Below are 23,638 nucleotides of genomic sequence, written 5' to 3' on the forward strand. Positions count from 1 at the left end.
GGCTGAGCCAATCCGAGATTTCGGTTGCAGCACCGATACTGAAACAGTTTTTCTACACAGTAAAGGCGCTAACAGCAATTCTTCTGTTTATTGACCCACACAAGGGGATGTTAAACTGCTTTTATTGCTAGGCTGACTCGCTGGTACGTGCCAGGTTCTTGAGTTTCTCCTGTGCTCTGGAGCCCTTATTAATCCTTGTGTTGGTGGCAAATAGCAGGAATCTGCTCTGAAGAGAGGGAGCAGGAAAGAGGTGTATCTTCCTGAAAGCACGTGTTACAAAGTCTGAATATTTAGGGAGTGCTGCCTGTTGCAATATAAATCGCATGTAAGAAGGATGTACCTGTTGTGGGTTTTGTTTTTTAAACCAGTCAGGAAGTAAGCTCGGACTCGTGAAAATGCTAATGTTTCAGAGAGTATAATATGGCTTTGTTATAGGGGTATGAAGTGCTGGATTTGAAATGAGTGAGTGTAAGCAAAAAGCATCTTGCCACGTCAGGTTACTGGCTCAACTTGTGATTTTTGTGACACATCAGATTGTCAGAACTGGCTTTTTCTTCCTGCAGTAGTTGATTTACGCTGCCTCCAGCTCCACCGCTCGCTAGATGTCTGCCCAGCTTCCTCGGAGGAATGCTGCAGTATCCAGTAACTCTGTAAGCCGAGTAAAAATAGTGCCTTACCTTCTCTTTAATAAGGGGGCTGACAGATATCAGTTGTAACGCAATTACATACCTTGTTAGGGTATGGAGTAAATGCTCCCTATAACCAAAAAAGTGAAGAAGAAAAAATTCTATAAATCATTTTTCCAGTTGGTGTGTCAGATCTTGAGTACAAAAGGCAAAGAGCATCTCAGCCAGCTGGGGGAAATCTAGCGCCTGAACCCAACTCTAACCCAGTTCTGCTGACGTCTGCTCTGCACGAGTCGCTTGAAGTAAACTAGATGGAGCTGGAGATTTCCGACTTTGAACCCTGCAGAAAGCGGCGGCCCGAGGATGCGATTTAGCCGGCTGAAAACCCCACGCTGGATTTCTGGCAGGCGCCGGTGATTGGTGTGGAACACCTGCCTGTGCAGGCTGTGGCTTTGGGCAAGGCGTCACGTGGACTTCCCGGCGATCTCCGTCTAGAATAGCAACAGGAGCAGGATGTGAAGGTGATCCGGAAAAGAATTTATAACATGCTTTAAGGGTTTTTTTTGGTGGATATTTCTATTGTTACTCTTTCCCCTCTCCTCCCTAGTGTTCTTGGGAAAGCCTGGTCCACATGTGGATGTCAGGATTCTACTTCCCTTGTGCCCATGGGAAGACAAATGCACGCTTTTGCTTTTATGGGTCTGTCCTTCATCCTCTTCTGATGTGCTGCTTTCCTTTTTTCCACCTTATTGCTTCTGTCCTTTCACCCCCGTCTCCTTTGAACACATTCGGTATGGCTGGGGCTGAATGTGTTCCCTTCTTGGAAACCTCTCAGACCTGTGTTTTGATTATATTTTTCTTTTCCCCACCAGAGATGTCTCTTCATTTATTGTTCTTTAAAGACAAAATTGGATGAAGTGATTCTCACAAGAGCTGCATTGTTCCTCAGCCCTCTTTCTTTTCCCTGATGCTGCCCTGCGTGTCATCCTGCTTTGAGAAGATGACTTCTAATCTGTTAAGAAGAGGGTGTTATAAAGATCTGAACACTCAATAATGAATCTGGACATTGAATTCGGGCTATTGTTACTGTTGTCTGCAGCACAGGCGTGAGTGCACAGGAAAGAAACCAGAGTCAGGATGTGCAGAATGCCTGAATTTCTGGGTCTGACCCAAATTTTCCAAAGTCAACAAGTTTTCCTACTGACTTCCATGATTTGTCCTTATAAATGCAAAGCTAGCGGATACATCCCAAATATCAGAGTTCATGACCAACCAAACTTTAATTAAAAAAAAAAAATCTCAGTGCAGTACAGATGGTATTATACACCTTCTTATGCATAGTTATTTACACAGAGCTCATAAATATATATATATGGAAATTTAATATCCTAAAAAACCAATACTTCCTTTAATTTATTGTCAGATGTTAATGAGGTTAATAACTAAAGAGTTGTCTGGGGAATGGTCTCTGTGGGCCAGGTTCTTTCTATAAATAGAAGTAACTAATTACATCAGGTGATCACATGTTTACGTGCAGCTTATCCAGTTTATTGGACTCTCCTGCTTGTCAGGTCCAAGACCAAAAAAAAAGTTCAACTTCATCACGTTGGAGGGAACTTTTCTGATTCCCAGTGTTTCTCTGTGTGGCCTTATAATGGTGCTTCAATCCTACTTCTGTTCTCTGTTGCTGAACCCTTATTTCCACCCCTGGCCACGCTGTTGGAAGGATGTGTGCTAAGGGGATGCAGCGTTCCAGGTGATGGCATAACTGGTCATTTTGGTTCCTTTCCTTGGTACCGACCTGTCTGATGATGTCCAGGTAATTTAAAACTTTTTATATGCACGCTCAAGACTTTCACTTCAATATAAATGAAGTTATACTGACTGCTATTGAGGCTTTTTCCCACTCCTTCCCTCAGGAGAAAGGATTGCAGCACAGATAAAAGTGTAGCGGCTGATGCTCTGTAGTTAATGTGAACTGCACTACTGGCTTTGAGTAGGTACAACCTATAAAACATGTGAGCCTGATCAAGACCAGAAAGTTCCTGAAACTTTCTAAATGTTAATGCGATCAGGCCACACTTATAGGTCTCTGAAGAACAGAAATTAAGCCTGGCTTACCTGACGTTTCGTCCTCTCTGCTTTGGTGCTTGAGAAATCTTGGGCTTCATCAGGAGGAATGTGTTTTGTACTCCTGAGGGTCATGGCTTTCTCCATGTAGAACTCATAGACCTGTCCTGAGTAGTTTGTGCTGAGGAATAGTCGTGACGCTGCTGGGATAGAGAGCTGCCAGTGTTCCTCAGAACCGTCTGTCAGGTCTGACTTCTGCCTTCATAAAAGGGTAAACTCTTGTTTAATCCAGTGGTCGCAATAGGAAGGTAAGAGAGAGCAATGGAACTGGGAACGGGCCACAGCTGTTAATTGTTTAGTGGGGTTTTTATTATCGATAAGGCAGAGGCTCCTGGCGCTGGGTTCCAGGTGTCGTCCTCCCGCAGGGTTTCGGAGCGGCTGTGAACAGAAGTGTGTCACTTGGGCGCAGTAAAAGAACTGAATTTGTAAACGATGCAACTTTCTGCCTTTCTCAATGGGGCGCTTGTCCCGCGCCGGCAGCGAGGCTGGTTCCCCGGTTTGTTTTCGTGGCGGCCCTGCCATAGGAAGCCAGGGAGCCTTGTTCTTTATGGAGCTGGTAGAGCAGCTGTAGCTCTGTCCGTCACCAGGGTAAATAGGAGGCACACAGAAGAGCCAAAAGCCTTTTTCCTTCATCTAACTGGCAAACATAACCAGCATCCTTCATTATAAGTCTGTCATTGAGTCTTGGTTAGTTAATAATGAGATTTCTGAGAAGGAAAAGCATCCTTGCCTACATTTTTTTGGTTGGCTTACTATTAATATTTTTACCTGCACAGAAAAAAGACATATCTAAGTCTGATTGTTGACAACAACTGCCATCAAAGACAAGTCCAAGAAAGATTTGCCAGACACCAGTTTGTTTTCCAGCTGTAGCCCGATGGGTCTGGAGCTGCTCTCGGTGCCATCAACGTGCCCTCCGGGGAAGATGGCACCAGCAATGTGTAAATAACTTCAGGTCTGCTTCTCGCTGGTTCCTTTGGGAGCTCTGGCCCAGTTTGTATTGAAGAAGGTGCCATTCCTTTGAGCGTTTGTTTACTTATTTATTGAGGTCAGCAAAGTGAAAAGTACTTATGGGATTTGGACTAACAACAGGCATCTGATGTATGAGAGCTCCGGAGTGTGAAATTGAAAAGCCAAGTAGCTTCATGCTATTGTTTGCTTGATAAAAGCTCCTAATATATGGGTGACTCTTGGAGATTTTTTAAAATTTCATCGTCGCCATTTAGGTTTTACTTAAGAGAGGCTTTGCATAATGTTCTGACCATGGGAGCTCGTCCAAAAGTTTATAAGAGCAAGTCCTGACACCATAAATCTGGTATGAATTTTGGGAGATGGTATTTAACTTTTTTAGAAAAAGCAATGAGACTAGTATTACGGCAGATGACTTTGTATCAGTGTTGTTCCTTTTGAAGAGGCAGTAATTAACATCTCCTTTAATTTTCAGAGGCTTTATAAGATCTGGTCTTCCAGGTGTTTGTATAGATATTAACCTTGAAAGTCAGACTCGCTTCTTCGGAGCTGTCTTTGTCTTTAATTCAGAAGTGTATTCTGCTGAGCAGCTTTGATCAGGTCACCCCAAACCGTCCAGGTAAAACAGCGCTGGCCATTGCTCTTACCTGTGATGATAAAAGAGGAAACTTTCTGAAATGAAGGTTTCAGCCAAATTGTATGTGGAATGGTACCACGGACTGGCGTGTAGTTGAAAGGAGACATGTTGCAGCTGAAGATAAAGTTGGTGCTGTACAATTCCAGGTCCTGTTGGCCGCGGACACCAAGGGCTGGAGATGTGCGTGCTGATGAACCCATGAAAGATGGGCAGAAAACGGCCGGGGCGCTCCTGCCAGACTCCTCATTCTTACCTTGGGTATGAAGAGCAAGTTCCCTGTTCAGATTTAAAAATCAGTTTCTCTTACGCTCACAGTAAAAGGTTGAAGAATGTGGTCGTAACTAGTCAATTAAAACGGCGTTCGTTAGCGCTTCCCGGCGTTCTGCGGGGGCCCAGGACGCACTCTCTGCTCGCGGGGAGCCCGGCGGTGCTGGAGCAGCGCTCATCAGTCTTTGTTAGTGCAGCGAGCCGCCTTGATGAACAGTTCGTTAACCAGGAGAAGCAGAATCTGTCTTTTAATACACTCGCTATAGCAGTTAGGCCTGGAGAGCAAGCAAAAAAACCTCGGAGGGTAGTCTGAGAGCTCAGACCTTGCTGCTGGTCTGAAACTGATCTTTTCCCCTCCTTCCCCAGCCCTTTGGGTAGCAGCGCTCATTAAAATGCTTCTCTAAGCCGTCATTTGAGAGTACGGTGTATGTAGGATCTCATGGTTATTGAGCAGATAATTCAGACATAACAAATGGGACAATAACATACGCACTTAAGAAGAAACCTGTTCTAACTCTTCCAGGCAGCTCCCGGGATTCGCCGCGGTATTAATTGTTTCATTGTAAAATGCGTAAGATTGAGGTAACAGTTTTAAAACAAATAACCGGAGGCGCCTGGCAGCGCGGATCCCTGGCACGCCGCGGCGCTGGATGGGGCAGACGTGTTCCCAGCAGTCCGGGCGCGCTCGGCGGTAGCTTCAGAGGGCTGAAATTCACTATGAACAAATCAAAATCTGTAGGGCTTTTTATGTTTTTTCTTTCCCCTGGGGTGCTGGGAGGGGGAATGAGCCAGATGAATCTGTACTTGCTGTAGCTGCAGATCTAAGAGCTCGTTTTCCAGCAGGAGTAAAACCTGAGCTATTGGATCCACCTCAGGACTCGGAATGGATTTATTTTCCAGCAAGCACACGGGGACCATTTGTTACTCTCCTCCTTCCAGCCCCTGTTCCCCGCTTCAATTAGCAAAAGATTAATTTGGGGCGAGGCGGGGAAGTTACTGTTTCAGCCAAATATTTGCGACTTCATGCAAAGCAGCCAGTAGCTGAGGCTTTGGTGGAGTCTAGAGCCTGATCTCTTGTTCATCCAAGTCCTGCAGGAAATGAGAACCAGAAGCTGCAGGTACGATGGCGCGTGTGCCGAGCGCGGCGTTTCTGGAGCGCCTGGAACACGGAGGCCTCTGAAACCCTGCGCTCCTCCTCAAAATGGCTGCCAGATGTGTTGGCTCGACTGAATTCCCCCGAGCCCGACACCAGAAATGCCGAGGTTATTACCAGTTTGGTTCTTGCTGCGGTTCTTCCATCATTCCCGCGGGCTGGAGTGTGACGCCGGCCTGGCCGCGGTACCTGTGCGCGGTTTCTACCGGGGAAGGGCTTGCCGGGACTCTGTTTAAACAAAGGAAGCATGTTTGTTTTTACAGCTCCAGCTCGGGAGCCTGGGCTGGGATCCTGAGCCATTTCCCTGTGCTAGGAGCAAGATTTTTCGAGGAAGACGGCCTCTCCCTTTGCCACAAAGCACAGCTATTGCGGGCCAGCAAATTTCATCTTACCCTGTCTGGCTTGTCAGTGCTGGAGACTTGTTCACGCTCAACGTGGATTTGGTTTGATGTTTGACTGTGGATGCAACAAACAGTATAGAGACTCCTAAAGGAAGCACAGGGCACATCTCGTAAGCTCCTTGCTGGTGTGGCCACGCTGCTGCTCGATCCCTTGTAACCCAGTCAGTCCCAGCTGGATCCCTTGTGCCCTGTTTGCTGGTTAGCGGGACATGGACCTTCCAGGTCCTGGGGTGATGCACCCGGGGGGTGCTCAGCACAGATCAGGCTTGCAATGCAGCCGTCTCTAACATCAGCAGGCGAAGTTTTAAAAGCACAGTTTAAAGCTACACCGCGTGGTAACTAGCTGTTTATCTGACAGCATGTTCACTTTTCCCGCAACAGTCAGCAGTTTGCTGAAATAACAAATCTTTATAATAAAGAGGTGTTGGAAAGTACTTGAGGTAGTAGTAGGATCTGTAAGGAAAGTATATCATCTAACATATGCTGCTCTGCCTTTAACTGAGGAAAAGTGTTTCTCAAAATAGTCCTCCTTACTCCTTCATCTAATTTGATTTCGTTTATTTCTAGCAGCAAAATGAGAATGTCATTTTGATGTGATACAGCTTTTATAGTAAGTGCAGATCCATGTGAGTGGGATGTATCTTTCGCTTCATAGCCAAGGCAGCCTGGGTATGGTGACACGTCTAAGAGTATTTGGGTTGTCTTGAGATAGAAAGTGGTTTCCACCATTAGGGACGGCGTACATGAGAAGCAGCAGGAAGGCTTCATGGCAGCTGGTTCGGTTGGACTCGCTCTGCAAATTCGAGGGATGGAAATGCATAGATATGCAAGTGTGCTGGCTGCACGGGAGTCTGTGTAGTCTAACGTGGAGTAATTGAGTCCTTTAAGGAGGTGTTGGTGTTAGGAGGGAGGTGTATGTGTTGCGCACAAGCGAATCCCCCATTTATCTTTGCTATATGATTCTAAGACTGTCTTCTGAAACGGTGGAGCGCGCTGCATGGTGGAGTTGAGATGGGTGTCGTGGAACAGAACCTGTTTAGAGACGTCTTACTAAGTGGACGTATGGGGGACCGAAACCACGGAGCATCACCGTAAAGAAAAGGAGGAACTTGTGGGAGCGGAACCCGCAGAGCTGCCCTGCCCTGGGCTGCGTGTGTGTGAGCAGAGGCGTTCCAGAAATAACAGTAAAGCGTTGCTTTGTGTTTCTCTTGCAGCAACCCTCCGCTCAGCGAGGAGATGCTGCCTCCGGGGGAGTGGATGTGTCACCGCTGCACCGTGCGCCGCAAGGTAAAACCTCTCGAATAGAGTGATCCCTGCCCTTCCGACTGCCCCTTTGAAACCTATGGTTTATACCTTCCTCTCCCCATAGCATATACGTGTATTCCACCAGAGCTGCTCTTTGTGCTCGCCGTTGCAAAGGGCTTGTTAGGAACCGGCTTAAAGAAAACTCAGGGGTCTCGATGAGACCCTCCTGGTATTTTTAACCTAGGAACCAAAACAGAGGTGCCCGCTGTGTTCTTGTCAAGCTGCGCCTTTTAAAACTGTTTTCCTCGCCCCCACTTGTGGGAAGCAGGAAGAGCTGAGGCACAGAGGGACGGGAACGGCTGAGCAGGCGAAACGGGACTCACGTTAACGCAGCTTTGGCATCGGGGCTGCGATTCTGGTTAATGTGTGTTTCTTAGAAGTGTGACTTCACAGCAGTTGCACATCAGCAGAGGGTGAAATCACAGTGAGTTATGATTTCCTGGGCTGTTGAACAGGATGGGGAGGAGATGATTGGGCAAGATTGTGCCTTCTTTTATTTTTTCCCCTGATGCTCTTTCTCCAGGAAGCTGTCTTGCACAATGTAAACATCTTATTGCTGTGACTACGTAAGACCACATAGCAGAGGGCTTAGAAACTGCACCAAACTATCTAGCAACTGTGTTCCCTTGAAGTGACACCCAAAACAGATTGGAAGAAAACTGTTACGCTCAGCCTTTTGTTCCTGAAGCCATTGCCTCGTTATGTTTCCAGGGTACTGTTCAGCCATCTGCCAACAGTAAAAATGAAGGTCGCAATTTTAAGAAATAAAATTTTGGAAGAGGTTAAAAAATCCTCAACTTTTCCGTCTTAAAAATGGCCTGACAACACTTTGCTCCTTTCACAGACCATTTTAGTGGGTTGGCTGGTTCATCCGTACTGGTGATGCTGGCAGGGACTGGGTCTTGTGGTGATCCCAGTGTATTGTTTCCTCTACTGCAGTTCTCCCTGCTCACCTTGTTTGAGATTCCTGTGGTCAAGAGATAGCAGAGTGGTGTTTGTATATTGTGCCTCTGTTCTCCAGCTGACCTTCTTGTTCCGTAACGGGTTCAGATGCGCTGCCAGGGTTAATAGACTGCGTCGACAATGAACAGTCTGCATGGAATTTCTCAGTGTTGGCAGAGAGTTGGCTGATTCCTCAAGTATTTAGGACTAGATGCTGGGAAATGTTGTCCTGATCTGGACTCAAATATGGCTATCCTGAAAGGAGAGAGAGACATGCTAATTTTCCTCCCCCTGCGTGGTTCCCTTCAGCTGTTTTGTCATCTGTACATTGCAATCAATTCTTTTTCGCTAGGTTAAAGCTTTAATGACTTCGCGGGGGAAGTTGTAGTAAGTGGCTCAAGCCTTTTCAGATGCTCTTTGTCTTCGATTGCATATTTGTCGAGGTTGATGTGCTTTGTTTGTGGCCTCCATGATAAGCCTGCCTATTCATGTCGTGCAGAAGCGAGAACAGAAGAAAGAGCTGGGGCAGGTAAATGGATTGGTGGACAAATCTGGGAAAAGGACCACCTCCCCCACCAGTGACGCAGACCTGTTGGACAGGTCTAGCAGCAGCATCAGGGCTAATGCGCATGCCAGGATCTTGGAAAGGAGAGCGAGCCGGCCTGGCACTCCCACATCCAATGCCAGCACCGAGACCCCCAACTCAGAGCAGAATGATGTCGATGAGGACATAATTGACGTGGATGATGACTCTGCCATTGCAGAAATGGACTGTGGGCAGCCCCAGCTGAAGCGACCCTTTGAGCTTCTTATTGCTGCTGCCATGGAAAGGAACCCAACGCAGTTCCAGTTGCCGAATGAACTGACCTGCACCACAGCACTTCCAGGTGAGCGGTGGCTCCTCTCGCGTTGGTGAAGACGACCGTGGTTGCGTCCTGCTGCCATCTGGCCTCTTTTCCCTCTTGACTCCGGGGTGGTTGTGGCTCCAGTAATGCTGGGTGGTGAACATGGGGTACAGACGTACCCCTGAGCTGTGGGGCCGCTGCTGCTACGCACCACGTCTCCATCAGCGCTTGTAAAAGGTGCTTTATTTACTGTTGTCACCTTAGTCTAAATCATGGATCTGAAGAAAAAAACTTCCAGTTGTCAAAATAATTGTCTCTGTTTTATGACATGATGATCTAGGAACAAAGTAATGACTTAATGTATAGGATGTCGCTGCAATGATTAAGTATTAAATATACCTGCTTTTAAAGCCAGCCTCTTGTCACTTAAGGCTGGATTTAGAGGTTGATAAGGGTTTGTAAAGCAGCTCTCTCTGCCTTTTCTGTTTGCCTCTGCCTTATGTATCTACCAGAAGGCAAATCTCTGCTATGTGGGTAACCCAAAACCTTTTAAAATTTACTTTCAGGTACTAGTAAGAGGAGGAGAAAGGAAGAAACCACAGGAAAGAATGTCAAGAAAGCACAACACGAGTTAGACCACAATGGTTTGGTTCCCTTGCCCGTGAAAGTCTGTTTCACATGCAACAGGTACGTGACTCTGCCAGGGAAGCTGTTTGGTGTAGCTGAATCCTTCACGGGGCAAAGTTCTTACTGAAAACAAGTTCCCGTTCTCCTTCATTACTTGCTTACAATCCTCTAAACGAATGGGGGAATAATCATATTTTTTTACAGCCCTTCATGGCTGTAAAAGGTTTTAAAATGTAGCCTGAAGAGAGTGAGCCATCTCATCTTCAGTGTTTTTCTGCTAAGAAAAATTCTAAAGTGGTGGTCATTTAGAAAAGTGGCATCTGTTTATGGTTTGTGAAGGAAGTATGCAAGGAGGTGACCTTTAGGAAATAGAAATATAAGCCTGAGGCAAATAGGAATATTGTGCTGAAGTGGTAAATCTGAAAACCAGTACAAAATACTGCTGCTCTTTATAAATGCTTAAAAAATGCACAAATCCCAGTTCAAGATGTCGGTGAAAATGGAAAGCTTTATTTCAGGAACCCAGTCAGTGGGTTTCTGTAAGTGAGCTGGGGATCAGGTGGAGAACAACTGATGACGTTGTCATACACAGAGTGAAGACTACTTTAAAGCTCGGGGAATCAGATTTAGTAGCTTTCTGGAGTTTGAGACTTGTTCTGTGAACATCTTGTCGAAGTAAATATCCCAGTTTCACACATGATTCATCTGAGGAAAATCGTAATAACCTAAATCTGAGATTCCCTTTCGATCTCTGAATTCTGCTCTAAACGAAACCACTCAGAACTAATGCACAAGATCAACTCTACGCTTACAGCTTTACGGCAACGGCCCCTTGTGCACCGAGAAACCCTCGTGTGCCAGGGCAAGTACTTTTGCCTTGAGTGGGTCTTACAGAAGGACCCTATAGATCAAGTTACAAATCTGAAGCCTAATTTTAGATGCAGGGGAATTGGTGGGGAAAGATAAGCCCAAGTGGTTGGCTGACTTTGTCTGTGTGTTTGGTTTATATTCTGTACTCTGTATGGGAAGTAAGATATGGCTCTCTCTTTGCAGGAGCTGCAGAGTGGCACCTCTAATTCAGTGTGATTATTGCCCGCTCCTGTTCCACATGGATTGTCTGGAGCCACCGCTTACTGCCATGCCTCTGGGTAGATGGATGTGCCCAAATCACATAGAACACGTGGTGGTAAGCAGGACTATGATAGCAGTATGGAGCTGGAGTGGAACCTGGCAGGTCCATTAAAGGACAAAGTACAACAAATGTAAAACAGCTTCTGAGCTCTTATTGCTCCCTGTATCGCTTGTAAAGCTCCTGCTGCAAGCAACGCACTCTCCAAAGGAATATGATGCTGCTATCTGCAATAAAATATAAAGATGGGGGAACTCCTTCCTGTAACTGAAGCTGACAGCTCAGATTGTGGCTCACTGACAGCTTGTCTAGTTTTCGGACTGGACTCCTTAAGATCTAGATGAGCTTCCAGGACTGTGATACAAAGCAGCACAGTGCTACAAATAGGGGAAGTAATTCTTTGCATGCGTAACCCAAAAAACTTTCATTCCAAGAGGGAGTTTTCATTTTGTGGAAAAGGAGTGTACTTGAGACTTAAATACTCAGGAAACAGGGGGCTGAAACAAAAGGCTTGTGCCCAGACAAACTGCTTCTGAGAGCATTGATGCTGCTTAGTCGGCCTCTAAATGCTTTTGTATTCATCTCCAGCAATGTGCCCCTTAACAGAAATGGTTTGTGCTGCAGGAAACAAATAGTCTAAAGCTGAGCTGATGCTGTACTGCCAGTGCTACGAGACGTTAGGAAAGTCTTAGGGTACATTAGAGTGACCCGCAGATCCCTAACTCCTGTGGCATTATCTGATCACCCAGCTGAACCAGAAGAACTTGACCTTGAGTAATCGGTGCCGAGTATTTGACCGGTTCCAGGACACCATATCTCAGCACGTTGTCAAAGTGGATTTCTTAAACCGAATCCATAAGAAACATCCTCCGAATCGCAGAGTTCTTCAATCAGTAAAGAGAAAAGGTTTGAAGGTATGTGTGAACGAGTAGCTGGTGGTGAAAATCCCCACGTTTGTGTTCTAGTTTGGAAGGGAAACCAGCACGGCCTGCGGGGAGAGCTGCTTGGGGCAGGAGGAAGAGGGTGAGGTCTGAAGGAATGTGTTGGTGAGAGGCCTGGGAGTCAGCAGTTACTCTTCACTACACATAGGATTTATGAAACTTTTTCTGCCAACCATAAGGCTCAGCTATTACAAGATTTAAATCTAGCACAAGCTTAGAAAGTACAACACAAAACCTTCTGAAGGTGGCCCTACAGTCAGCACTGGGGCTGCTGCGTGGTCTGTGTTAAACCCCAAAGAGTATTTGCTGCCAGAATGCCTGAAAAATGCCACACGGGTTTCCCTTGTTATTTGCCCTTTTTTGCATGACTTCTTCTATGCTGTAGCCACTGCGTTCTGCTGAAGTCACGCCTGACCTAAGGGAATAAAACCTATTAATTTCAGCGTAGCTGCATCAATTCAAGCTACTCAGCCCTTGAAACTTCTAATGTATTGTCTGCAGGGCTCCTTTGGGTCAGAAAGCAGCAAACGCGGAGCGCAGTGCTGGTTAGGCACTTTGTTTAACTAGTCATTCTTGAGTAATTGTTCTCATGTGTGATCTTCCTTCTCTACAATGTAGGTTCCTGATGCTATAAAGTCCCAATATCGGCTTCCACCCCTGTTACTTGCGCCTGCAGCAATTAGAGATGGCGAGCTGATCTGTAACGGGATCCCCGAGGAACCCTTGCAGAAGCACCTTCTGAACACTGAGCACTTAGCCAGCCAGACAGAACAACAGGAGGTAAATGAAGTCAAATGCTTGGACTCTGTGTCTGTAGTTGCTTTGGTACAAAGATCCTCTTCCATTTCAGCCGTGATCAGAGCAGTTGTCTAGGAAACCAGTCTCAAAATCATGTCTGAAGGTGATAACTTGTTTTGTTTCTGACCGTCTTGCCCATTAAAAAAACCTTCGTTTTGGCTTTCCAGGTGAAATGTAAAACTCCTCATTTCACCACTTCCCTGAAGTGTCAAATAGTGTTCTGGCCTTAAGAGTGGAGTCGAGGGCTTTCTGTCTATATGTCGTTTTTACTTTCTGGATGAGGGGAAATACTTTCCACTTTGATTATGTAAGGCTGCTCTCGGACACGCTTGTTTGTACGTTAACGTCACATTTCTGCGCTGCTTTTTATTGCCATTTGAACTGGACTTTTAAACCAAGGTCAAATGAGTGTTTAAATCTTGTATGAAACTTCTTGGCGCATTCAACAATGCGAAAGCATGTTGTTTTGCAGTCAGTGGCGCAGTTGAGTCCTTCGGTTAGCTCAGGGGGAATTCTTCAGTGTGGCAGGTGCTCATTCACCACGGAGCTTCAAACTATGAGTAAATCTTTTGGTCTTGCTCTACCTCGCGTAAAAGGAAAGGTGCTCTCCAGCCCAGCTTTGGCGGGTGACTCCCAATAGCATGGGGTAGATCAGTATTTCTTTGCAGCAGTAAGCTGGAGGATAGAAGCCCGTATTAGTGCAAGGTGTATTTGTAACAAGCCAAAGAATTGCAGCACTTAATTGAAGAGGGAAGAGTTTGGGGTTGGGGGAGTGCATCTGCTGCCTTCTCCCTCCTTTAATCACAGCTCCTCCGTGTACCGTCCCCACCATGGAGATAAACAGCACCTAATTTCAGTTGCGCTTTCGTACCTATAAACAAATTCTCTCCTGATTCAAGATGAGCATCAGAGCGGGTGCTGTAGTTCCCGGCTGCGTCAGAGCAGTCGGCAGCACCGCGAGGCAGCTGAATTTCTCGTGAACGACGCAGTAACTGTCGAGGTCTGGAGCGTGGTTTGCCTGTGCAGCTAACCTGTGACTTTTTTCTTCTTTCCAGTGGCTCTGTAGTGTTGTTGCGCTCCAGTGCAGCATATTGAAACATTTATCTGCTAAGCAGATGACTTCGCTTTGGGACTCTGAACAAACAGAGAAGGCTGATATTAAGCCTGTTATTGTGGCAGACGGCTCACTCGCCAACCCTTACCAGGCAGCTGACAAGGCACCCACACCTTCCCTCTATTCCATGTCATCCTGCACCTCAGGGATCACCACCCAGAATTCCTTGAGCTCCTCGCAATCCCAGCAGACTTTGTCACAGGAAGATGTCAACTGCAGCTCGTGTATAGATAAGTCCAAGAAGGTGTCTTCTTGCGGGACTTCGAATGGGCCGACAGCCTCTGACATTAAAGTGAACGGTCCTCATTTCTATGGCGTTTCGTCCGAACCTTCAGCACAGTTGACTGACTCCCAGAGACTGATCGGATCTGGTAACACAGTACCTGTTTTGTCCCATCGTCAAACGTGGCCTCGGCCCCTCACGCCCCCAGCCACTTGCGGACTTCTGAATCACACCATCGGAACCATCGTCAAAACGGAGAACGTAGCAGGGCCTGTTTCTTGTGCACAAAGGGGTTCTGCGCCGGTCACGAGTATGTCGACGTCCATATCGAGCTCCTGTGCCAGCCTGGAGACCACCAGCACTTTGCAAAGGAAGAACGCGCAGACGCAGATCGGGCCGCCGCTGTCGGTGGAGCTGCGCTCCATGGGCTCCCCTCTGACGGCCACCAGAGCTGTCACCCCTCCGCAGGCCACAGCCGACGGCATCTCTGCCATCGGGTCCACAAACAGATTCTGTTCACCAGCACCACCTTCAGGTATGTGCCGAACGGCTGGTCTGCCCCGCCCGGGGCTGAGAAAGTGTTAAAGCTAAATGTTAATTTGAACCTCAAGGCTCTAGCGCGATGCCCACGTTTAACTGGGAACTGGGCTTTCTATGGAGAGCCAGGAGACGTTTCTCAACTCTCCTCTGACTTGGGACCCTTCATGGGAGCCATGGGATGTTTTACTTCTGCTACACTTGAGATGGGAATTCTGTCCTGAGAAAAGCAGGATAGATCAGTTTAATTCTAGAAAGCAACAGCAGTTTTAAATCCATTGGCTGCTGTTTCAACAACTGGCCGCTCCAATTCTGCTTTAAAACTACCGATTTGTTTTAAAGCGCTGGTTTGAGCGCAGAGTAGAACTTCTCAGGAGAGCAGCTGTGTGGCACCTGTGATCTCTGTGCACGGTGACTGCCCTGGCGATGGTTTGTCCCCTAGTCCAGACCAGTTTGAAGTCTTGAGCTGCACAGCCCTGATGGCAGACCAGCGTGGCCCTGGGGACCTGCACTGCATTCAGTATCTGCTGGTCTGAGATCACAGGGTAGTTATGGACTTGGATAAGCCATTTCTGCCCTGAGTTGTACTCAAAAACCTTGCTGTTCCAACTGTATATACCCATTCTTTGGTATAGAAACATCAAATCAGAGGTGTTGATAGATGTTGAAGTCAGAGTGACTGCCCATAACTCAGATTTAGCTAGAATAAGCTTTCACTTGAAGCATTCTCCTCCTCTTCCCTGCCCTAGCTCAGCACCCAAATTAGCAAACCCTTTGTGCAGGGAGGGTGACAGCTCCTGTCTGTCACTCCTCCCACAGCTGGGCAGCTCGGATCTGGTGATTGCAAGCAACAGAGGCAACATGTCTTTACTATTCTGTTTAAAATCCCTTATTGAGTAACTCCTAAGCTTTACCTCGCATCAGTTACTTAGTATGTTAAACAATTGCTTTTGGTGCAAAGCTTGCGTTCTACAAAATGCAGCTTAACACATCTTTTTGATGCAGTGTCTCTTGGGAAAGGTGTAAATATTCAGATTTTCCATCTAACACAATGCATATATATATTTATAACAAATCTTAAATTGTGGTGTGCAAATTTTTTTGCTGAGTACAAAACCGCAAATAATTCATGAATTTTTTTTTTCTCCATAAATTTCAGCCTTATAGTAGCTCTACTTCTAGGCAAACCAACCCAAGAAGATCTGGTATCAACGATGCGTTAAAGAGATTTGGTTTCCTGGCATGTGCCATTGCCTCTTTTCAGCTGCACAGGATTTTATTTTGTAAATAATAAAATCTGCTTCTGACTGGCACATCCTTACTAGACAGTGAAGTACAGCCCGGACTTCAAATAGAGTCACAGAATGGTTTGGGTTGGAAGGGATCTTCAAGGCTCCCCCAGTGGCCCCCCGGCCATGAGCAGGGACATCTTCACCAGCTCAGGTTGCTCAGAGCCCCGTCCAGCCTGGCCTGGGATGTCCCCAGGGATGGTTCATCTACCACCTCTCTGGGAAACCTGGGGCCAAGCTCTCACCACCCTTGATAAGCGTGCAGAAATAAAAATGTGCTAGTTGTACTTTTTATGCAGGTTCAGACCTAGACAAGCTACTTGCCAAGTGTCTCTAGGTTTAGCAAGCTCTCCAAGCTCCTGGGGACTTGATGCTCATCCTGCCAGTCTCTGGTTTATGATGCCACAGTCTGTCATTGCTGCTGCTTCAAACAGGGAGTAGGAGCTTAAATGTGTAGGTCTAGAATTCCTCCACGGCCGGAGATGAGAAGCAGAGCTCTGGTGGAGACACACAGAGGTCCTTCTGCAAGCAAAAGAAAGCTCATGGCCTCTAATTCAGGCCCTTTACAAAGCACAACTATGAGCAAAATTAGTCATTCTGAGCAGCTTGGAAGTGAAGAGCAGCCTGAGGGCTGGGTGCGTATCTCACGAACGTCACGGTGACATATCTTCTCTGCACCATCTTTCTCTGTAGATGGTAAGGTCAGCCCCAACACCTTGTCCATAGGAAGTGCTTTACCCTCATCGCTCACTTCAAACTCTGCAGCTACGTTGGACCTCAGCAGTTCCCTGAAAGCGTTTATGGATGGCGGTGAGTATTCAGTTCATTATCAGTCTCTATCAGCCCTGTGTATTTGCTTCCCTGGAGCATTCCCTCTCTGCTTAAGGAAAGGTTTCAGAGATAAAGAAGGGTTGCAGTCAGGTGAGGGTGCGGTTGGATATACATTAAATATGCCCTTAAATATGTCACATGCTTCCTCGCTTGTAGTGTTGCCAAGGCAGCAAGGCCAGTGAAATGTTTCTGCCTGCAGCTTTTCTAGGGAAGGATCACAAAGCCACTGCCCGGGCGGCTTTCCAGGTGGAATTCACATGCAGAAACCTGCAGCCCTGCCCTGTTGTGGTGGCAGCTGCAACCCCGAGCTGCTCCCAACGGGTGCAAAGTCCAGCAGCGATAGATCGTGTAGGCAAGCGGTCACCTGAGTGGTGATGCTCTGATGGGTCAGTTAATTTCCCGATTTATTTCTGCTTCTGTCAGACTTTTCCTAGACTGGCCCATTGGTTTGGTTTTTTTGTTGCATTTGGCAAGAAATGCCGAACCTTGTTGGAATGACTTGGGGAGGAGGAGATTGCTGAACAGCCGTCGTCAGTAGTGTAATGAGGCTGTTGCCAGAGACTCCTCCATCGGAAGAACAGCCTTTCTGGCATTGCAACCCTCTTTTCTTGGGTGAACCCTGACTGCTCAGCCGGCCCAGACGACCTCCCCGCTTATGGGAAAGGCGGTTGAAGCTCTGCTGCTTCTGTTTGATGTTTTAACTGCTGTCCATGTGGAGAAAGCTCTTGGAAGAAATTACCCAGCCTGCTTGCTGTCAGAAAGCAGACTTCTGTTAGGCTTCACAAATATAAATACTTCAAAGCTATCAGCAACAGATCTGCTTTAAAGTTCATTGATAATATTGTCTGAGTTGCTCCGTTTGGTTGAATTGACCCCGTGTGACTCAAGAAGGAGCCTGTAGCAGCTTCCAAGGTGGTTACCAGGTAATCGAGCTTCACAAGAAGGTCCCAACCCACCACCCAAAGGGGCACGATGTCCATCTCTGCAGACCTGTTGATTCTGAGCCAAAACAGCTGATTTTCAGCTTAGCGGTCCCTGGTTCCCTAAACTTCGGCTTGCTGCCCGAGTTGTAGCTCTGTGGCTATTGCTGGCGTTCTCCTCGCACGCTGCTTGCAGGAGGTGATGTGAAGTAGTGGACCCCCCATCTGTGTGAGATTCTGGATGTTGCAAAGTTTGTCACGTCTTTGCTGTTGAAGCAAATGGCAAGTTTGAGAGCAGGACGGTTAAATCCACTGCAACTCAGACTGCACCTTTTCCATGAATAACTTAATTAATTGCTTTTTGTTTGTTAACAGAGATTGAGATAAACATGCTGGATGAGCAGCTGATCAAGTTTCTGGCCTTGCAGAGAATACATCAGCTCTTTCCTTCCAAAGCTCAGTCTCTAGCGAGCAGCGGTGGTTCCCATCAGCAGTCTCCTGTGGGAAACCACATCGAAGGTAAGCGCAGCCTTAGAATAGTTGGTTTGTAGCTGTTTGACCCTCCCTTGCCTTTTTTTTTTTCTCTCCTCACCTTTGGGATGGGCAAGAGAAATAGATGAATTCCCACTCTGTCTTTCTGGAGAATTTGCTTATGAGACAAGCACACGAACAGGAGGAACCGGGGCACGGAATAGATGTGTGGCATTGTCACTGCCCGTTCAGAATAATGTCACTGTCCAGCTGAATCACTAACTGCAACTAATATGAATAATGGGGAAAAACTTGTCCTTTTGTTGCAAATGTCCAGATTTCCGCGTCCAGCTTGCTGTGTTTATGGTCACTGGTATCACACGCTAACATCTGAAGCAGCAGGAGGAACGTGAAGCCGTGTTCCTCCACATGCAGCCCATTTAATCTGCTTTCAAGCACTAACTGGACAGCCCTGTTGTGAGAGCAGTTGTCTGCTCCCCCTCTGCTTGGCCTGGGGGTAAATATCCAAGATCTTTGCAAGTCTGTTAGCAGTCAGGAGCCACCTTCTGAAACTGCTCAGCTTGCTGCTGTAGCATCACAGCATTCCCTAAATGCTTTGTGGGTCTTCTCTGAACGCGGCTGCAGGACACAGCACTGGGCTGAGCTGCTCTGGCAATTCTGCAGCAGTCTGTCAGAAGGCAGATTGATTCTGTGTTAGCCCATCGCCCTTTTTGGACAGGAATGATGGATCCAGTAAATTGTCCTGTCCCGGGGGCTGGGTTGGTCCTTGGACAACTCCTGTGTTTTCCCTGCAGCTTTGCTAGAAGTGAAATCACAGCTGTTAAGTTGGTGACATTCACCAGCACCAATATTTTTTATAAGTAGCACTTTGACAGCAAGACTCACCTCTTTGATTACCCAAAGTGGAAGGGATTAAGAAAGAAGCTGGAGGCTTGTGTTTTCCTCAGCGTGGCTCCATTGTGCACACGCCGTATTAGCGTTCCCCCAATTGCATGGCTTGTGTGGGTTGCTGGAGAGAGCAATTTTCTCTGATGAGTTTAATGCACAAACATTTCTAGAGGGTTGGCAATTGGAGTTTAGGCCAAAGCTGACTGCGTCTTCCTTGGCATCTGTGCTTTCTGGAGAGCCTGGCGCTGGGGACACTGGCGTCAAGCCGCCTTCCAAGCTGATAACATTGTTCAAGTAATTTCTTTTTTATCTTGCAGCGCAAAGAAAGGAAGTGCAAGCCCGGGCGGTGTTCTATCCTCTGATGGGCTTAGGGGGTGCAGTCAATATGTGCTATCGAACCCTCTACATTGGGACAGGTGAGCAGCTTTTTCCTGCCCTGACCTTTCAGAAATCAGGGTGGTTCTCCCTGACCCTCCTGAAGTGTTTGCCAAGTGGGTGTTGAAGAAAACAAGACCCATTGTGGCCACTCGTGCTGGGATTCTTTGCTACCAAGAAACCTGGAAATTCCTCATCCACTTGAATTTTGGTGGGGTTGCACCTTTGTAACCTGGCTGGTGTGAGAATCAACAGACTGGATTTCCTGGAGATTAATGCCTGACTGAGGGAGAGAAGAGTTACTGTTTGTTCGCAGGTTTCATTTCTTTCTGCTTAGATTCTCCGGGTGCCCTGGGCAGACCAGTAACTGCGAAATGCTCTTCAACCTTCATGGAGCTGCTCGCCTTCCCTTCCCCCACCGAAACTTTGTTGTTTTGTGGCTTATCACAGCATTATTCATGCAGTCCTGGGAGCAGGACAAAGGCAGTTGCTCCCCTGTTGTTTTGCTAATTGAAGTTTAATTCTGTCTGTTGTTCTCTGCTGCCTGACAGATCTTTTTTTCTGAAATGAACTGAGCCTGTTTTGTCCTCCCCGTTGACAGGAGCTGATATGGATGTGTGCCTTACAAGCTACGGTCACTGTAACTATGTGTCTGGCAAACACGCCTGCATATTCTACGATGAGGTGAGTGCCTGAGTGGGGTTTTTTTAATTGTTTTTGTTATTTGGCATGCACGGCGGTGGGAGCTGGAGATGCAGGCAGCAGGTTGTCTTTGTGCCGTGCTCCTTTGTGGACTACAAAGTAAGAGCCGGGGCTGTGAATGGTTTCACTCCAGTGAAGGCTGCGTCAGCGTTTTCTGTCAAACCCCTTTCTGAAGCACAGAGCTCTGCCAGCGTGATCTCTCTGAGCGAACTGCCTGGGGACAAAGACTGACCACAAGCAAGCTCTGTCACTGCTGGTGGCTAGGGACAAAACAAAATAATAATAGGAATGGCTCAATACTTTTTGATCCAGCTGTGTTGTTAATAAAAGCTAAACTTGACGTGTCTACATCAAGCCTCAGCTGGAACAAAACAGGGAACTGCTCCAAGTCTCTTGCTTTCAGGTGTGGTGGTGGTGGTGGTGCAGATTGTTCGTGCCCATCTGCGCTAGTCTGTGTAAATTATTTATTTAACTGAAATGTCAGTTAAGCTCTCAGCATAAACACAGCTCTACAGTTGCTTCTTAACTACAGTTCAGAGATTAGTTTGTTCTTGAAGCAAACAGACCGTGGGTCTGCCAATAAGAGCACTGCTGGAGATGTCCCTTAGCATGGAAACAGTCTTTGAAGCAAGATAGAGTCTTTTATATCACCATTTGTCAACCGGCTAGTGAGCAGGATCCAGGATTAACCCACAGCCGGCTTCAGCCATTCCTCCAGTGCACTACAGGCTACGGAACACACTCCGTAACAGGATCCAGACCTTAAATCTGTGTTGAAGCATCTCCTCACAGTGGTCAGTCCTAAATCGGGTTCTAGGCACTGAACTTCATCCATACTCCAGCAGGACTCCTGTGTTTGTGTCACTCTGTGGGGACAGTTCCCCCTCCTGAGCATTGTCTGTTTCTGGCCGTTGGCAGCTCATGCTTGGCCTTGGTCTCCGCAGTCAAGCAGGTTACTTGAAAACTTACTCCCCTGTGCGTGGGGAGGTTTTGTACCTTGATTAAAGCTCTCTAGTCCCTGGGGGAACAAGGTCTTCAACCTCAGATCATTTCCCTGAGCTCACCTGAAATCTCCGCTGTGTCAACACCCTCCACGCGGCTCAGCTGCGCGTGACGCTGCGGGTGTAACACTGTGCGTCACGGTGACGTCCCCCGGCATTTCAGTGAGGGGCCTGTAAATCCCAGACCATCTCTTACCTCGCGGCTGCTGCAGCACGCTGCCAGCCCTCTTGCCATCTTGGCTTCCCAAAGCACAGCTCTTTCCTGCTAGGCACAGGGCTAAGTCTGGTGTGTCTTTGTGAGAATCAGCTTGAATCCACGTTTCCAAAAGATCTGTTGGTCCAAGTGCAGTAGGTAGAACCCGCTCCAGATCCGTTTGGGCCCTCTGTCCCTGCCGGGAGCACCGTGGGAAGCAGCTCTTGCTGGAAAGGCAGCTGCTCTGTGAGCGTGAGCCGTGCACAAGGGTCAGGTTGGTGGTCTCAGAAGCTGGAGGGTGTTTTAGCTGCTCTTATTTAGCCATCAACAGCTGGTTTGTTTCCATGCTCTGAATGGGTGGACGGGCAGAAGCCTTCCTGACCCTCCTCTTCCCTTTTTTTTTTATTTTCCTTTTTTTCAGAATACGAAACATTACGAGCTGTTGAACTACAGTGAGCATGGGACGACGGTGGACAACGTTCTGTATTCGTGTGACTTCTCGGAGAAGATGACGCCCACTCCTCCCAGCAGTATTGTTGCCAAAGTGCAGAGCGTGATAAGTGAGTGTTGAGACAGCACCAGCCCCACATTAACACTGTGGGGAGCAATTGGAGGGGGACGGGAACGGGTGCAAATCAACTCCTTGTTGGTGCCCCTTGTTCTGCAGCGGTTGCTGCGCCTCTTGCAAAAGAGGAGCCTCTCCTGCGGCCTCAGCCTGGGTTACACCCCAGACCTTCCTCTGCGGCCCTGGGGAGCATTAACCCCGCTCCTGCTCTGGTGCTGGAGTTCCCCAGGCTCCAGCCCTGCCTGACAGCAGCTCCAGCTGATGAAATCCAGTTCAGAGCTGGACTGAGGGGCTTCCTCACGTGTGTCCTCCCTCCCAGGCTGCACCTAAGCCATCTGGGCTGTGCTACAGGCACCCCATCCCCGCATGGCTTATTCCTGCTCTCCCTGATGTGTAAATGCCTCTACAGCTCCAGGGAGATTCCGGTTTCCCTTTTATCAGGGGCTGGAGGATCTCACCCCTGAGGCACCTCAGCACTCGATGAAAACAAGCTGCCACTGGCCTGCTGGAATCTTACAGGTGGTTTTGTTTTGTTCTTCTAGAACGACATAAAAGCAGAAAACAGGAAGAGGAGCCGCACGAAGAAGCCGCTGTGATGAACTCGCAGGCGCAAGGGCAGCATCAGAAACCCTGTAACTGCAAAGCCAGCAGCTCCAGCCTAATCGGGGGCAGCGGGGCCGGCTGGGAGGGGACAGCCCTGCTCCACCACGGCAGTTACATCAAGCTGGGCTGCCTGCAGTTTGTTTTTAGCATCACTGAATTTGCGACCAAACAGCCCAAGGGGGACACTGCCTTAGTACAAGACATGGACTTGGAGGAGAAGCTTTCTCTGAAACCCCACCAGGTGCCCGTGCTGCGGTCCAACTCCGTTCCTTAGGAATTTTAGGAAGAGAGCTTTGGAGTTAAGGAAACAAACGCCCTCAGACTCTTGCAATGCAAAAATGTACAGACCGAGGTGGGATCTTTTTCTATGTCGGCCCAGAGACTGTTCTCACGCCGTTTGCATGAAATGAAGAACGTTTAACTTTTTTTAATTTTTCTTTTTTGCTCAAGTTTTAGGGGCATTTGCACATATATTTGTACTATACATTTCATTTTAAAAGGAAAAAAAACTGCAGTGAGAGCAGGACGTGTCAGAGCGAGGGGTGACCGCTGTCTGACTCCAGGACTCTCTCTGACAGATAGTTCCCATGCAGTTGTAAAATAATCAGAAACTTGTTCTATTTTGTGCCAGTGACAATAGTTTTATATTAAAAGAGAAATACAGTTTTCATACAGCAAATCTATACAATATCATTGTTTTATTTAATGTAAAGAAGCACTCTTCTTCCCACAGTTATTTTTCCCATCCCTCCCTGCTATGGTTGCACTACAAGTAGCTACTGTGTATTATGGGCAGTGAGAAATGAGTTCTTTTCCTGGTGTCCATCCTATTTTTATTTCAAATAAGGAAAAGTGTTGGATTCTGTGTAAATACATCAGTGATGGCATTTTTCAATGTTTTAAAGCTGTGTACAGTGCTACATGTGGTATGACGTTCCTCAAATTGTCTATTGTAGCAGATCGTTTGTCGTAACCTGTCTGTCTCTTTTGTTTATATGCCACCTCCCCGCAGCAGAACAGCTAGTTCCACTGTACATAGTAATTGTAACGTTTTAGACTTTACAGAAACTTTCCTGTATTCTGTATATAAAAAAAAAATACTTCACATTCTGTTTTCTTGACTGTCTTGTCTTAA

At 47.3% G+C, this 23,638-nt stretch overlaps 1 protein-coding gene across 4 annotated transcripts in view; it reads left to right on the plus strand.

Moving 5' to 3' along the window:
- The window catches only part of PHF12 (PHD finger protein 12), a 30,619-nt gene extending 7,009 nt beyond the window's left edge, over positions 1–23,610 (plus strand). Inside the window, exons 3-16 of one of the 4 annotated variants that reach the window (XM_065036906.1) lie at positions 4,509–4,620; positions 7,398–7,470; positions 9,195–9,317; positions 9,842–9,962; positions 10,956–11,088; positions 11,781–11,945; positions 12,591–12,752; positions 13,826–14,642; positions 16,627–16,743; positions 18,060–18,203; positions 19,382–19,480; positions 20,041–20,123; positions 21,757–21,895; positions 22,443–23,610. In XM_065036906.1, the coding sequence (XP_064892978.1) occupies positions 4,509–4,620; positions 7,398–7,470; positions 9,195–9,317; positions 9,842–9,962; positions 10,956–11,088; positions 11,781–11,945; positions 12,591–12,752; positions 13,826–14,642; positions 16,627–16,743; positions 18,060–18,203; positions 19,382–19,480; positions 20,041–20,123; positions 21,757–21,895; positions 22,443–22,777 (2,623 nt within the window). In that variant the 3' untranslated portion in view covers positions 22,778–23,610. Of the gene's footprint in view, positions 1–808; positions 1,148–4,508; positions 4,621–7,397; positions 7,471–8,929; positions 9,318–9,841; positions 9,963–10,955; positions 11,089–11,780; positions 11,946–12,590; positions 12,753–13,825; positions 14,643–16,626; positions 16,744–18,059; positions 18,204–19,381; positions 19,481–20,040; positions 20,124–21,756; positions 21,896–22,442 lie in introns of those variants that run through there. The other 3 variants (XM_065036908.1, XM_065036907.1, XM_065036904.1) reach the window with 3 other exon arrangements.
- Positions 23,611–23,638: the final 28 nt, after the last annotated feature.

This window comes from Columba livia, chromosome 20, assembly GCF_036013475.1.
Source record: "Columba livia isolate bColLiv1 breed racing homer chromosome 20, bColLiv1.pat.W.v2, whole genome shotgun sequence".
NCBI lineage: Eukaryota > Metazoa > Chordata > Aves > Columbiformes > Columbidae > Columba > Columba livia.